This window comes from Exophiala bonariae, assembly GCF_035927105.1.
Source record: "Exophiala bonariae strain CCFEE 5792 chromosome Unknown scaffold_1, whole genome shotgun sequence".
Classification (NCBI taxonomy): domain Eukaryota; kingdom Fungi; phylum Ascomycota; class Eurotiomycetes; order Chaetothyriales; family Herpotrichiellaceae; genus Exophiala; species Exophiala bonariae.
In genome coordinates, this window is record NW_027042476.1 from 1425501 (window position 1) to 1441655 (window position 16155).

Below are 16155 nucleotides of genomic sequence, written 5' to 3' on the forward strand. Positions count from 1 at the left end.
ATAAAGAATTCACATTCAGTGATTCTAGCATTGGTCATCAGCTGTATATCCCTCGTAGCAAACGTCAACGAGGATCTCTTTCCTCATCTACACGAAATCAAAAACATCACCACCGCGATCATTGATGAGCCGACCGACCCTTTCGGTCCCCACGATCCTTTCCAACTTCATCGCATCCCACTTGGAGAACAAAGCGCGGATAGCTCCTTTCCCCTTGCCCGGGACCGCAACGCTTCCACCGTCACCACCGCCCGACTTCGCCCTCTCCGAACTCAACGCCAACAATGAAACCAACTCCGACCAGAAGATCGGATTCTCGGGTACGCCGTAGAACACAACCCGCTTGACGCCCTTCAGCCGGTATCGGAAATGATGGTGCGCACGCTCCGAGTACAGCAGCAGACTGTGGCGACCGTTGAGGAAGTGCGAACGCGCGCGAAGGACATCCTTGCGCGGCGTGTACTCTGAGATCGAGCCGAAGGAGAGGTTTGTCGCGTCTGGCGAGGTCGAGAGGTAGTTACGCAGCCGGACGAAGTCGAGGTATGATGGGACGAAGAGCAGGATGCCTTTTTGATGTTTCGGGTCTCGGAGGATGGGTGGTAAGATGGTTGTAGTGAAGGTCTTGAAGCGCTGGTCGGAGTCTTGGAGGGCTGTGGTGGAGGAGAAACGAAGGAAGGTCTGGGGGACAAGCATCGGGAGAAGGGATGAGATGGTGAGCATGGCGCCCGGGTAGCTGGGCTGGAGCTTGACTCGGCCAGAGAGGTTGTGGAGGTAGGTGGATGCCAGAGCATTGATTTCAGGGGTAAGGTAGTCGGAGAGAAGGATTGTCTGGCGGAGGTATTTGGCTTGCCCTTCAAGATACCAATGACGGACTCGGGAGAAATCACAGCCGTGCGAGTCCTTTGGTAGCAGGTTCATCTGAGAGAAGAGGTAATCGACATGTTGCCAATTCTGCATCTGAAGAGCATTTGCATGGTCGACAATAAGGACCTCGATGGACGAGAGGAAATCTGCATCGTGAGTCTTCTTTTTATCTTTGCCGCCCCCTCCAGTTGTGATCGTTCGCATCAAACCTAACGGAGATCCAATGATGATGTCCGAATTGTAAAAGCCCGAGAAGTATTTGATGGTTTTTCGGGTGAATTTGAGACCGATGCGGAAGTCTTCTTCATGATTGCCACCAAACAGTTGACGGAAGTCTTCTGGCTTATCCTGCCATTCATTCTCGTTTTCTTGAGAAAACGTGTCGAGAAATCTAGCTTTGTTCTCTTGTTGATCAGGCTCGCTGAGTTTGACTATGCTGTCCACAATTCGAACACACGCCTGCTTGGTAGGAACCACGATGAGAACTTTCGGTCGAGTGAATCCCTGATCTCGAATGTCCAGTACTTCGGATCCGGTCTGGGTGCTGAGTTTAGTGTTGTTCTTGAGCACTCGATCCCTTGTTTTCAAAACGTGGTTTAATGCGTGTAGACATGACGTGTCTCGTAGTTGAGCTGTGTTTCTGAGTTCCCGGCACCCATTAACGACGTCCTTGTAATCAAACATATCCGCCGCCATATTTCTCTGGTCAGTTGACAGTGCTGAGACGACCTTGGTGCCTTGATCAATGAGTCTCTGCTTCAAGAACAAATCTTTTGCTGATTTGACAGCACGGGAAATGTGCGTTTCTCCAGTGCGGGACAATTGTGTCCGACGTATTTGCGACTCAGATATCGATGATCGAGTTTGCCAGTCTTTTTTCTCGACCTGTGCTGCGGCATCCTTGACCACTTGTTCCGTCATAGCAGCATAGTGTTGCTCAAAGGGATCACTCATGATATGTTCTTCATCCTCAGAGTCCACTTCATCGTGTAGTCCGTCTTCTTCGTCCTCATCCTCCTCGTCTTCAGCATCTTGTAGTACCTCACCGTCTTGGACTCTTAAGCCCGCACCCTTGGCTGTAACCTGCGAATTTGTGGTGCTATTTTTGCTCGTGGTGATCGATTTCGTCTCGACTGAAGTAGGTTCGGTTCTTGCTTTCTTCCTTGGGGGTTCACTATCGGTCGTGCGAGCGTTCAAGGACTGCAGGAGGGCCAAGTAGGAGTTTGTCGCTGGAGCCTCATCCTCATCTTCATCCTCGCTGTTGGATTGGGCGCTGTCGAGCCCTGCGTCGTCTTCTTCCTCGTGGCCCGTGGACGCTTCATCTCCAGAGTTGACATCACCAGACGCTGGATCATCTCTATTCACGTTAGAAGAGTCAACAAAAGACGCATTATTGCAAGCGGAACTTACTCTTGTTCTTGTAATCGTGATGTCCTGAATGTCGAGCGGGCGTTCACCGCACCCCTTCCCCTTCCCCTTCCTCTGCCCCGACCCCCTCCGCGATGAGCTGCAGTACCTCCTCTCCTTTGACTCTGCGCAGGCATCTTGCAGTCGAGTTGAAGAGGATGGCACGACACCAGACGTCTCTTGTACTTGAATAGAAACTTTTATTGCATGCGGAGGAAGTAGTTGGAGAAAAATCCGCATCTTATCTTATCGTTCGCTAGCGGCATTGAGCCTTGCCAAGGCAGCCTTGTCCCGCCTCCTTTCATTGTTCAGCCTGATGAGATCTCTTGTTCATAGAATTTACAAAAGAGTAAGGTTAGCCGACAGATTTGCCAGATTTGGGGACTGTTAGACATCGCTTTGGATTTCAACAAACGCTTGTAGAGTATGATTGTGAACTGGAATACAATTCACGTCAACTTCCTGCCAACTCAGTCGTTTGATATCTATTTCTGACGCGAAAACAGCCTCTGGCGCTCTGTCCGTAACTGCGGGCCGATATGTTTCCTCTTGAGGCAAGGACACAGTAGCAAGTGCGAGGCTCTTGTCGATCTACATTAAAGGCACTTTAATCCTAGTGAGCTTCAATGAGGTGTGGCTTTCCCATCGCATCAGAGGACATCAGAACACTAACTTGCTACAACGTTGCGTGCAATGACTATATACAAAAACTCGTGGATAATGGAGTTCAAGTCAATGTTGAACTTTCTGATTGAATTGCAGTTCAGCTATGTTGGTTGATGTTTGGTAAGCTTTGAAGACCTTTCTGTTTTGCGATCTCAACGCCTTGCTTGAATAATTTGATCCACCTTTGCATTTCGAAGCCACAACTTCATCAATATGTGACACAGTTCTTTTCCAAGAGATCAGCATGCTGATATTTGATTTCTGTGCAATGTGGTTCGTGCAGAGTATGGTTTTGGTGATTTGTAATGACTGGCCAGCCCATTAGACCATGTCTGCAGCTTCTTCAGGCGTGAGAAGCGAGCTATCAGAGACATCGACAAGAGCCACCTTGGTCTCGACCTTGGCTTTGGCATCATCATCATCCCCCTCCTCACTGGCTTGATCATCTGCCTCGTTCTTGACGGTTTCCTCATTCTTAACGGCTACATCACTCTTGGGAGCGGCTTTCTTCGACTTCGTGGTGGCTTTGGCAGGTTCCTCGTGGGCAGTGTCATCTTTGGGAGCCATCTTCTTCGTCTTCGTTGCAGGTTTGGCAGGCTTCTCGTCTGTAGTTTCGTCCTTCGAAGCAGCCTTTCTAGCCTTCTTGGCAGGTTTGGTAGGTGCTTCGTCAGCAGTATCGTCCTTGACGGCCGCCGCCTTGCGTTTGTTGGTGGTCGACTTGCGAGTCTTGGAGGCTTTGGTGCTCTTCAAAGCAGGAGACGGGGCAGCGGTGGCAGGATCATTATCGTCGTCAACTTCGCCATCACCCTCCCCATCAGGCAAGGTAACACGGCCGCCCTCGAACTTGTAGCCATGCTTCTCCACGAGACCTTTGAACTTTGATGCACTACCGATCAAGTCAGTACGTGGTTCAAGAGATCAAGCTCGAAATCGAGATCGACTTACGCGTTCTTGCCATATCCGATACCGATTTCTTTCGCCACACTATCCCAGGCAGGCTTGACAGATTCACAGTTCTTCATGACGCTGAGGAATACCTTTATGGCGGCAGTCGTACCGTCTTCGGCTACCTTGTTAGCTTTGGGAGGCATATTGAGAGATCTCTATAACTGTTAGTTCCATGAGTGAGAAGATTCGAGGCTAGGCGAACCGAGAAGATTGAGTAGTAATGGCTTGAAGAGTGGGTTAGATAGAGGAGGATGAATCAAAGTACGAAGAGAGAAAGAAGTCAGGTAGAGAGAAGGAATTTTCGGTGAGAAGGTGTGAGAAAGAAATTGAGAAGATGAAGGAATCTTTGAGGTTCACTTCTGTAGCATCAGAATAAAGTGAAGTGAAGTGAATCTTTCGCGTATTGCCCGCCGAAATCGATTCACACCTCATTTAGATCTATACGAAATTTCGTGAGGACAAAGCCATTCAGATCGTGCACATTTCCGACTTGCACACAAACGGCGAAAGGTTAGCCATGTACTACTTTAAGCCACCATTCTTATTTTTGCTGTATCCAGCTCTGCCTCCTCTATCCTGTTGTCTCCCCAATCCAGAATTCAGTGTTCGGAGTACTTCAACATGGCCAGTAGAACTCACAAACAAGAGCGGAATCTACGAGCACGCAGGAGCCTTCACTACTGAAAACATATGTACGAGGCCAGACTCAATCAAGCTCATGTATTGAAAATGTTATACCTCTTCGATGCTTGCTTCTAATTGTAGCCAATGTCATCAGGATCTTGCCTGGACATGTCAACACCGTAGGTTTGCTTAATACGAGACTCGTTTCGACCTCCATGGTGTGTTGACCAAATTTGATGCTCAGTAGTCCACCATCCTCGCAGTGCAAACCAGACGGGTTCAACTGTGCTGGACTTTCGGCCAGGAGCACTCAGGTACCGGGTTCCACAACTCCGTCCTCAGCAACAGACTGCTCATCATCCACGTGCTCATTCTTGATAACAACCTGACCAGAATCGACCTCGTCATCGTTTGGCTCTGTCTTGATACCCTTCGGAGCAGCCTTCTTGCTTGGTCTGGCCTTGGTGATGACAGATTTTTCTTCCACATCGTCTGATGCCGATCCCAAGCCGTTTTCACTCGCGGTAGCATCAGCCATCTCACTCGCCTTGCGCTTAGTTCCGCCACCACGAGGTTTTTTAGTGGTGCCAGCACCAGCAGCGGCACCGGCGCCAATACCGGTATCTCCAGCTCTGCGAGCACGGCCGACACCACCTCCTGCCATTCCCCACTTCTTCATGATTCCCCAATGGCGATGATAGCTAAGAACAGTCAGTTACCATAAGTCTACCGGATGGATCGCAAGCAGCACAATCGACTTCCTTTGGGATGTAGAGGACGATGGTAAGAGAGCGAATGGAACCTTACCAAGCGTTAGCGCTCTTGGCACCAAGTTCCTTTGCGACTTTGTCGAAGTCGGGCTTTGAGGTCGGCGGAGAGTGTTTGATGCAGGTCATGATGAATTTGAAATCCTCATCGGAAGTCTTGGGAGCCATGATGAACGGAGAGACTGATGGTTGTAGTGGTTGATGCTGTGGAGGGATTTGTGGTGGCTGTCAAGAGGACTGAAAAGTAGTAAAGCTACTCGTCTTGATGTTGTGATTGAAGAGGAACCTTGATACTAATTCGGCAAGACGAGAAAATCTTTCGGATCAATAGAATGGATGAGGTTGGAAGGAGAGAATGGAGGATGCCCAGGATACCTTTATAGACGAGGAAGAAGGGAAGATTCAGGTTCACATGCGAAGCTATCTGTGAAAGGCTAACAGGGGTAGCAAAAATGAAGTGAAGTCGGTTATGAGAATGAGATTGGGTATTCAAGGCCGTGCAAAACTCACTTCTGGTAGTGTATACAATAAAGGTGGAGAAGAGAAGGTGAAATTTGTAGCTCTCATTTGGTCGATCTTGATTGTATGATCGTCTGAGCATGTGATTCTGTCGCTGCCTTGACTTTCAGCGCGTTGAGAGTTATAGAGACTGTATGACTATGGTTCTCGCGATTGCCTGGAATCCAAAGAATACCCAAACTACCTAGAACCCCCAAAGTCTCTCAATTCTCTCAAGTCTCCCAAAGCTCCCAAAGCTCTCAAGTCTCGACTCATGTGCGAAAAGATTCGGGATGTTTGCGCCAGCATAATAGACTATCTTATCGGAGTGTGTTTGCGAAGGAGCAACAAGGAACAGCACTCAAGGTAGATGGCGATCTACTCCTTCTCGCTGGCCTCCTCATCTTCCTCATCTTCATCGATTGAATTATCTCCATCCTCATCATCCTCGGCCTTGGCATCCTTCGGATTCATTCGCATACCTCCACGCATGGGTAGCTTGGGCTTGACGACTGGCTTCTCCTCGGAGTCCTTGTCAGCGTCTTCAGTCTTGACCGCCTTGCCTTTGGTGGCAGCAGCGGCTTTTGGAACAGTCTTGGCCTTCTTCTTCTTTGGTGCTTCCTCCTCGGCCTCATCATCGTCTTCGTCCTTGACAGTTGCGCTGGATTTCTCAGGTGCGGCATTCTTCTTGGCAGGTGCCTTGCGTTTGGCAAGAGCAGCCTTGGTTTTGGTGACAGTGCCTGCGGCAGCAGCATCGCCAGTAGTATCTTTGTTGGCCCATGCAGCACCTTCTTCGCTGAGCTGTTTCATGATTGCACGGAATTTGTTGCTGTTTCATATTAGCATGGTCCTCGAATGAGACATTTGGGTAGGGAGGGAGTAGGTGACAGCGAGGTGTGACCGAACGGGGAAGACTTACGCAGCGCCACCAGTGCTCATACCCATTTCCTTTGCCAAAGCCTCGAAGTTGGGATTGACCTTCTCTTTAGCATGCTTGATGCAAGCAGCGAGGAAAGCATCGTTCGAGACCGTCGTCTTACCTTCAGCTTTTGGAGGCATGATGAGTGAAGGGTTGATGGATGGAAGAACGGGTATGATGAAGAGGGAAGTCGATAAAGAGGATGGGTGCAACGAAGAGGCGAAGAAGTCGATGTGATGTGATGTGATGTTGTGCGAGAAGATTAAGATCGGTGGATCTGAAGAATGGACTAAATATGTGAAGAAAAACGCATGTTAGTTGGTCAACAAAATGTGACGAGATGCCAACTCCAATCAAAGCAACAAAAAGCAATGAAAGGAATGACAAGTAACGTCGTGTATGATATGCGATACTTACAATGACTGAATGAGTCAGGTTGACGATGGAGGAATGTGGGAAGATCGGAAGTGGATACAGAGAGAAAAGAAGAAGATCAGATCAATATGTAGAAAGTGGGAGGCTTTTATTGTGAATGAATTTGAGTCTCGCGAGTTCATGTACTGTAGAGTAGAACACTGCCTAGTGGTGTCTTGTGTACGGTGACAAAGAAGTTGTACTCAGTGAATGAACAGGTAGTGCTGGTCGTGTTGTGCTGTGTTGTGCTATGCCGTGACAAGAGGTTGTACTTTGTGAATGAACAAGCAGTGCTGGTAGTGCTGTGCTGTGACAAGAGACTGCTTGATACGAGCCAACCAGGAATGGATTTTGACCAAATTCTCATTCGCATGCCTTGTGTATGCAGAGGCGATGTAACTTCTTTCTTGGATGGACGTGCGATGGTGGTGGTGATGGCGCTGTGTGCAATTTTTGGTGGGTATGAGCCAGCTGGATAATGATCTTGATCTTGCAAGAATCATGCAGTAGCCGAAACTGTTGCTGTTGCTGCTGCAGCAGCTGCACCGCTGCCGCCCGTCACGTCGTCCTCGTCCTCGTCCAAGCGAGGCTTTTTGGTGGTGGTGGTGGTGGTGGGATCGGCATCATCGCCGCCCTCTCTCTTGTCATCGTCATCGTCCTCCTCTTCCTCTTCCACCGCCCTCTTCTCCTCTCCGGCCTTCTTGGCCCCTTTCCCCTTCCCTCCCCTCTTCCTCTTCACTCCCACTCTCTCCCTCCCATCTCCCCTAATCGTGAGGCCGAGCGGCCGCGCCATGCGAGAAACTCTCGCATGCCTGAGTGGGACCTGATTAGCGTTTGCATCTCACAGGGGTGCTGCAAAAGGAGAGGCTTGATTGAGGGCCATGGTAGGTATAGGGGGTGACGTTGTACTTACAAGGCCGTTGCCTCCACCCCAGGGTAGTTGTTGGCCTGCAGCCGCTGGTAATCAATCACCAGCGCTGGTTGCACTGCGGCCGCCAGACAAGCCAGAAGGAGTCTCAGATCAGCATCGCTGATATTGATTGGTTGTTGCGACATCTTGGTCGCTGTTGGTTATGAAGTTTGTGGTAGAGGTAAGGGTTCAGGTTGAGGACAGATCTGAGAACCAGATCTTTCACAACAGTGGTCGACAACGGTGCTAACTCGTCTCGGCGCCCTTGCAGCGAACGCTGGCTCGGCGAAACAACAAGCTGTGAGTCCATTGTTGCGCCCTGCCCATCTGGAGAGCAGGCCACTGATCTCGGCATCAAGCACTGATGACAATCGCTCCCGTTAAAACTGAGACAACGACCATGGCAGTCATTCTATCACTTACCGATGATAACAAAGCTTGTCTCGGGCTTGCAACTCATCGAACGAGTGCACGACAGCTTGGCCGTCAAAGAAAAATATTCAGATCGACGTTCAGATGATTATGGACAAACAGAATCAGAGTTGGGAGTTCACGGCGAACGTTGCCTACCATTCATGAGGCTGTATAGCGGCGAGATATATTGCCCTGAAGTATTAACAGATTGACGCCGCCCTCAGCTTCATCGATGCAGTTAGGGCAAACACCGTGGTTAACAAATGTCGAAAGCCTGAATGCCCATCTGCGCTTCAATACGAGACAAGATTCAACCGTGCCTGATCTACCTTTAGAACATACAGCAGTTGCGGTGTTGCAGATTATAGGTAAGCCGTTGATCTACAGCGGAGCTTTCCTGAGCATCAGATGGTAAGCAATCAAGAGTAAACCTACAGACACATCTTTTTCATCTTCCGTGCCAAAGTCGGTACATCGTACACGATTGGATAACATGAGCTCTGCCATGCCGGATAATCTCTGGGAGAGACAGAACATTCGACTTCGGTACTGCGGGCTGCGATCCGGATGCAGCGCGGCTGCCACAGCTTGAAAGTCTTATGAAACCCAGTGCATTATTCATCATCAGTGATGGAAAGCTCTGTGGCTCGGCGCGATTTTCCTCTGGTAAGAACCTTTGCAGGGCGTTCTAAAAATGACCCATTTCGGGAGCTGGCCATCACGGTATTGAGACAGGTCGCATGGAGTTTGGTTTGACAGTACGCGAACGTCAAACCAGCACATGACTGTATGGGAAAAGATGAGATGTATGGAAAGATTTCGGAGTGGTGTGACAATTTCTCGATGTTGAGCGCGGCAGAACTGGTAGAGAATCTGGAAGGCTGGGATTCTGGCAAGCTCACCCCTGTCTGAAAACTCGTGGGTTGTTGGGTGCCCTGGTGGTCCGTGGGGCCCCTCGGCCGTGCGCGCGGCCTTGCCCAAAAGATTTTCTCGACTTTCCGTAAGGTGACGGTTTGGTGGCTTTCGGGACCTCGCCTATTCTCGCTAGTGAGTTTCTTTCCACGTGGATGCATCGGAGACCCCGGGTCTTGTGGCTCTCAGGACAAAGTTGGGTGGGAATTTGGAAAAAGCCCCAATCAGTGGTTGACCCAGACGCATTCCACTCTGACAGTCTGGCACACGAGTGATGGATGACGCCGCCGCCAGGATGACAGCACCCGGTGCTGTAGGTCCAAAGTCAAATCAAAGACTGCCGGGTCCAGAATTGATGAGAAGTCAAATCGGTTCTAGACCTGGCTTTTTATTCTTCCCTTATTATCGGTATTCTGGGCTACGATCAATGCAAAGCCATACCGTACCTAACGACGCCTCGGCCTTGAACGGATGCGATCCAAAAGTCCCAATGCGAGTGGTGCTTTGGCTCCTTTCTCCTTCCGTTTCCAGGAACCTCAAAATCGGTCCCTCCAGTTCCCACTTGCGTACCATGGTGCTGGAACCGTTCACTCCACGTGGCATCATTTGCTCCATGTGGCTGTCAATGCTCCTGACTAAAGTGCGCTGTGGTTCGTAGATGGCTCTACAGTGTCCATGTGGCATCAGTGTCACTTGTCCCTGGGTGCATCACCAGCAAAATAAGTCTAGTGTGATTGCTTTTTGACATGAATTCATCTGATCAACGTAATGTACATTCTATCCGATCTTCTGTTCTGTTCGTTCCGTTTTGTCACCGCTCGCTAGAAAAATCCAAAGTATTGTACAAATCTCCCGCATTTGGAAGTCACCCTGCCTGCCTAGCCACCGTTCATCTCCTTGCGGTTTCGCCCAAGCCCCCCCGTCATCATCCGACGTTGACGGTTTCGTAACAAACGACGTGGCCGAACACCACAACGGCTGAACATGTGGTCTTGCTTCAGCCGGGAAAGATGGGAATCTCATTGACCCAACGCGTCTTTACCAATGATAATTCACGTTCAGGGCCTCCTGTCCAAACTGTGGCATGAGAAGTCTGTGCATAAAAGGGGTATCAGGGCGTCAGTCATTGGTGCTCACAGGCACAAGATGAGATCAACAAAACCCAGGTAGATGGCTGGAGACCGCGTTACAGAAATAATGGGACCGTGGCATAGCTCTTCGCCAGGCTTTTTCCCTAGATTGGGATGTCGATTTGTTGTAGATGTATTGAAAAAGTAAATGTTTTCGCCTCAAAATGCTTCGGAAAAATCTCGTTAGGCTGCCTTTGGACTGGTTCCTGGCAAATTGGAGGCTGATCCTCCGTGGCAACCCTTCTCGTGCCTTTTCATGTTGCTCCGTACACTGAAATATTTTCCACAACCCTCATGTTTACATTTGTACGGCTTTTCTCCAGTGTGAGAATATGTATGAATCTTGAGTGAACTGGGTCGTGAAAATGGCTTGTTACAGGTGGGACATATATATCGTTCTTGTGTTTGTGGATAAGCTGGAGGGTTTGCGGGTGGATAGTAATGATGATGCTGCCATGTTGGCGTTATTCGTGTTTCTATGGGTGGTAATCCTGGAGCAGCCAGGGGAGGGGGAAAATCCATCGGAAGTGGCCGCTGATGAGCAAGCCCTTTGTAGTTCGGAGCATCGCGTGGGACATCGATATAGCTACTTGGAGGCGGTCTGCTTAGGTGATCTTGCATGTTTTCTGTAGCCTGACGAGTCAGATGCACTGGAGACCAGTGATGAGAATTATCAGAGACCGGTGAGTATGTCGTCGAACCATTAGGATTCGATGGATATGTAGACGGTCGTTGTGTATAAATCTCTGGATTTGTGCTTGACGAAACGGCAGGGTAATAATTGCTGCGACCAGACACGGTCGATGGTGAAACATTTGTAGATGTTGGCCTTGGGAAGTCGAAGCTCGAGGCTGGTGGCAGTTCCGGAGTAGGTGGGGGCAAGTTTCGTGGGCTTTCTGATACCCGCGGTTTGTCAGGGCTTATTCTGTTACCCAGTGAGCCTGTAGATACTCTTCGAGAGGTGTCGAATTGAGAAGAGGGGTCGTTTCCTGAAACATGTTAGTCAACCCATTATAGAAGATCGAACCATGGCAACGAAATCATACTCTTGTCAGGTGGCTCAGTGACGGCAGATATGAGACTCGAGATCGAGGGCAAGAAGGGCCTTGTCTTTGTTTCTTGCTCCATTCTAGTAGTCGCTAATGAGAGACTTGGGAAAGGTAAAGGGTTGTATAGAGTTCGATCCGCGTGGTGACTTGGAAGAAGCGCCAGTGCCATAGTAATTCTCAGACACCAGATTATGGCATGAATAAAAGTATCGAGATTCCCAGTTCAGTGCTTTCGTTCTGAGAAACAAATGATGCTACTCAATTCCGGTGAACGTAATGGCCTGGACGAAAATGGACGTGGCGATGATGTCGTGATCTGAAGTCGTGTCGTAGTCTCGGACCCTGATCAATAGAGACTGTGGCAGTTTCCAGGTCGAAGCAGGACGATGATGGGTCAAGAATAAGTTGGTGTAAGAATGGATGGCTTGCGAGGTGGTCAGTTGAAAGGGAGACGGACCGTTGGAAAGGGCGAATTGATGTAGAAGACCAGTAGGTTGTGGAGTCGTGTACAAGTCCTTGGATCCAGTGATCGAGTTGGAACTACGACCTTGGGTAAGAGTAGGACAGGCTCAATCAAGAGTGCCCTACGCTGACAGTTTACTGACGGTTGACCAGTGGTTCAAGGATCCGAGGTGGACAGTCACTCGGCGGGGGCTACCGGTTGAGAGCGGACTGGCTCTCGAACCGAGCAATCGAAAAGGAAGGATCGTCTAGATAAGTCCCAAGTGGTTGGCCAGCGCGTCAACTAGTAACCATTGACAAACTTGAATAAGAAGTGTAAAATGTGTGCCTGGCTGGCAGTTGAAGGGTGTACGATGTGCAGGCTTGGTGGGAGATCAAAAGTGGGCAGCAGATGAGTTAAAAGGCGCCGTCCGGCCGTTGGCAGTACGGTAGCGGCAGGGCTAGCACACTGGTCGAGTAAGTGGTTGCTGACGGGGTAGGTAGATCTTAGCCCTTTGGATGATGGCGAATGTTCATCCACTTATTAGGTGGGATTGTTGGATGGTGTGTTGTGCGGAGCGTGGAATCTACTGCAAGCCTCAGGCACTGGACTCCCAAATGCAGACAGGATGTCAGACACCAAAGATGTCTACCAGAAGCTACTGTGCTCGTCGGTAGTAAGTCGACAGTGGATATCCGTACTAGGAGAGTATGTTACCATACCCTGTATGAATAGCTATCTTGCCGTGTGTTTGCGCCTGGTCTTGGCTGGGTGAAATGGATGGTCACTGACCAGGCGAGCTGGGCTTGAAGCGACTAGACTCCCTAGCATGTGTTAGCAGAGATGTAGCTTTGAAGACCACTTCGAGCATAGGGTTGAAGGAGTAATGCCGAAGTGGGAGTAACGACAGGAAAAGTAAGTGCAGGGGCCAGTGCGGGTTATACTTGATGTCCAAGTGACGGTGTTGGCTTCGTCTGGTAATAACCGAGACTGACAGAGAGGACGACGCGACTCACAGTGACCCAATTAGTGGGCAATCCAGGTTCCAAGCGAGAAGATGCACGGACAATTGGCTTTACGGGGTCGGCAGAGGCCGTGGTTGGCCAATTCCATGCAGTGATAGCGACGCCGTAATTTCTTTCGAGAATTCTTGCCGGGTGTCACTTGTTGCGGATCGCTTGACCCTGAGCGTCCTGGTCAGTGTTCATGGAGAATTAATTGTAAAAGGATGCATTTTGGCGATCAGGGAGAAGGATGGCTCGGAAACTGACGGGGGGGGACACGACAAGGGTTTGGCCCACATGGACATGTACAACGGCCTGGTGCCAGTGGCTTGAGAGATAACAATGCCGGATAGTGTTCAGCTTCAGTGACAGTGGTGTGTGTACCGAGTACGTACTCCGGATACTGAGGCCAGTCGAGCTGGAGCGGGGCGGATACTTACGAAGTACGAAGGAAGTATTTGTACTCCCTTCGACGCCAGTAGTGGACCACTTTCGGGACCAACGGAGTGGAGGTTTGTGTCAAGGGGAGCCAGACTATCAGCGAGATTAACGTATCAGTCCACAACTTGAAGGGACGACGATGAGCACTATAAGCTTGGGGGGATTCGACGACGACAGGGGGGAGGGGGATTGGAGGGGAGACTCCTTGAGTGACCAAGGCATCACCAGTGTGTTCGATTCACAGAGCCTAAGGGTACCGACTTGTGCGTACGGTTGAGAGGTTCCATGGAGCCTGAGGAACGATAGACGATGTACCGTAGCCTGTAGGATGGATGCCAGAAGGAGGCCGGACCCGGTGGGCATGAACGAGCCTGAAGCGCTACTGCCACAGTTGGCAATGGCGAGGCGGCAGGCTCGTCTACCACGGTCCACAAGCCTGAGGGGCAGTCTGCACTCTGCAGTCTGAGATTCCATGTCCCAGAGTTTGAATGAACCGGCTTGCCGAAGCGCGATCAGCGATCAAGCGGCAATCGTGGAGACTTCCAGGACTAAAGGGCAGGCTAAGCCAGGTAGTTCCAGGCCTGTGCACTAACCCCCCTGTTCCCAAGGCACTCGCACTCCGCCCCTCCGTATCGAAAAAAAAGATCATCATCACCCTCCGATATTGAGGCGAGCGTCAAACCTGTGGGTGCCCCCCGGCCCAACATCTGTGTTCTTATGTCAAGCTTCACAAACTGAGCACACTTGGATTCTGCATGTTGACCATCTGGGGGTTGCAATCCACAGGGAATTGACTGCCCGCCTGTCATCGGACCCGTGCAATACCTAGTTCAGTATTAACTTTCGCTTTGCTTTTTCAGAGCATCCTGGGTTGAGAGTTGGGAGGCTGATATCAGAGAGCCAAGGATATCTGTTTCATTGAACCTCGAACCCGATGTAGCACCCATAAGCGAACGGGGAAGAGCCTGGCGGCCGACTCAGGTGCATTAGGTGCCAACTACCTTGTGCAGTCTCCCACGACTCGGATTACACTCCAGTTCTCCTACGGAATTTTCACCTCTCAAAAGGACTCCGTACCACCATCTGACTAAGCCTGAAGTTGATAGAGCGGGAGATCATCTGCAGGTGGCGGTGAATCTCGCGCCCATTGCATCCACGAGCTATCCAACCCGAATGTTGATACAAGACTCTGTACGTTGCTACTGTTTACTGGAACTGGGGAGGACACTGGATGACTCGGGCGATTATCCCCAGGTCTTTCAAATGACGAAAATCGCTCCAGGCCTTCCAGTCACGAGCTCACCCTGGACCTCTTCCCTGTTCTTACAACCTGGACGCTCGCTTAATAGAATTGACAACTGACAAGGAATAATCCAACAACCCACCCAATGAGACTCTTTCGGAGATTATGCACAGGTTTTCACACACTCACTTGATCGTAAGGTACCGAGGACCTTGCTAAAAGCTGCTGACGCTGGTTTACAGGTCACAGTGTACCTCAAGAATGCAGGCAGGCAGGACTGCTAACGGTCTGTGGGAGCAATCACCCTCTAACACCTCGATCAACCGTGTCTCAGCCTGCCGGAATACCTGGTCGTTGTTGAATTTATCAGTTCAATTAGTTGCTCACATTCCTGCTCCCTCAATATGAGTGGATATTTTATCCTTGAGTCTTCAAGTTGTGCCGAAGTCTAGCGCCGCTATTTCTCGTCAATCAACCAGGGTCACAATTATCGTCATCCGAATCCCTGTTAGTAACCAGCTATGCCTGTCGATCGTGTCGCACATGGAAAGTTGGATCGTCCCCAGTGTCATCCTCGTCATTTCCCGAGGGGCTGCTGACCGTCACATCAAACTACTCCCATTCGCTGCTGGTACACACCCAACCATGTCATGTCCGGCGCACCCTCCAGCGTTTCAGCATCGCTGAATCCCTGCCATGGCACGATTCAAAGCGAGATGAGAAGGCACACTCTCACCGTCCGCTTCAATAATGATGACGGTTTGAAGTCCTGTTGTCCCTCCGTCCTAGATACCAAGCATGGTCTAGTTGTGGCTCTATTGTTTTCCCACGTGTACGGCTAGAATCTTTAGCTTCAAAATTGTCCCAGAGTCCTACCCGTATCCATACCTCGTCCTCGAAAGATGATGCCCAACTCCGAGAGGGTAGTATTTTATAGCCCTAGTCAGCGCTTACAAGCAGCTACGGGGTTGTGGCATTACTTCGGCTGTTGCCCGGCCCAATGTCTTCCCTTCCAACGCACAAGCCCCTCCTCAAGAATGCCTGGAAATTGTACGGATTGAGACAAATGCACCAACAGTTTCTGGCCTTGTGCAGAATTTAACCTCACTAGGCATGGTGCGGTGCGGTGTGGTGCAACTTTCCACAAAACATTGAGAATTTCCCCAGAGCGCCTTGCCTGGCCAGGCTCTGTCATCCGTTCCTGACAGCGGACGTCCCGTTTCCGGTAGGCGTGCAGCAAAAACCAGGACCGTTGCCTTGGGACGTGAGGCTGTGGATCCATGGCCCAGCAGCGCAGGTGCACGGGGGATTCTTTGATGAGACCACCCATCAATACACTGGCCTATATCGGTATACGGAGAATTGCTGTTCACAATCGGGGTGGACCTCACCGCACGTGTGCAGCTTGCCCTGGCATTCCCTCTTGGAGCTAGATGGCCGAGTATCTACAGCTAATTCTGTGTCATGCAGAAGGGCACCAGGTGGAGTTATAGCAATAAACCG

The 16155-nt window shown here is 50.3% G+C and overlaps 5 protein-coding genes across 5 annotated transcripts; all 5 read right to left on the reverse strand.

The window, feature by feature from the left end:
- Nucleotides 1-87: 87 nt before the first annotated feature.
- On the reverse strand, nt 88-2408 carry LTR84_000508 (uncharacterized protein; the record flags this gene model as incomplete). The annotated part of the gene is made up of 2 exons (XM_064844138.1): nt 88-2221; nt 2275-2408. The coding sequence occupies 2 exons, from the start codon at nt 2406-2408 to the stop codon at nt 88-90; spliced, it is 2268 nt and encodes a 755-aa protein (XP_064711998.1).
- An 850-nt stretch (nt 2409-3258) lies between these two features.
- LTR84_000509 (uncharacterized protein) lies at nt 3259-4028 on the reverse strand (the record flags this gene model as incomplete). Its single annotated transcript, XM_064844139.1, has 2 exons — nt 3259-3823; nt 3883-4028. The coding sequence occupies 2 exons, from the start codon at nt 4026-4028 to the stop codon at nt 3259-3261; spliced, it is 711 nt and encodes a 236-aa protein (XP_064711999.1).
- Nucleotides 4029-4819: 791 nt separating this feature from the next.
- Nucleotides 4820-5444, reverse strand: LTR84_000510 (uncharacterized protein; the record flags this gene model as incomplete). The annotated part of the gene is made up of 2 exons (XM_064844140.1): nt 4820-5210; nt 5317-5444. 2 exons carry the CDS (start codon nt 5442-5444, stop codon nt 4820-4822), a joined length of 519 nt encoding a protein of 172 aa, XP_064712000.1.
- Nucleotides 5445-6152: 708 nt separating this feature from the next.
- On the reverse strand, nt 6153-6833 carry LTR84_000511 (uncharacterized protein; the record flags this gene model as incomplete). The annotated part of the gene is made up of 2 exons (XM_064844141.1): nt 6153-6603; nt 6694-6833. The coding sequence occupies 2 exons, from the start codon at nt 6831-6833 to the stop codon at nt 6153-6155; spliced, it is 591 nt and encodes a 196-aa protein (XP_064712001.1).
- A 773-nt stretch (nt 6834-7606) lies between these two features.
- LTR84_000512 (uncharacterized protein) lies at nt 7607-8163 on the reverse strand (the record flags this gene model as incomplete). The annotated part of the gene is made up of 2 exons (XM_064844142.1): nt 7607-7919; nt 8021-8163. 2 exons carry the CDS (start codon nt 8161-8163, stop codon nt 7607-7609), a joined length of 456 nt encoding a protein of 151 aa, XP_064712002.1.
- Nucleotides 8164-16155: the final 7992 nt, after the last annotated feature.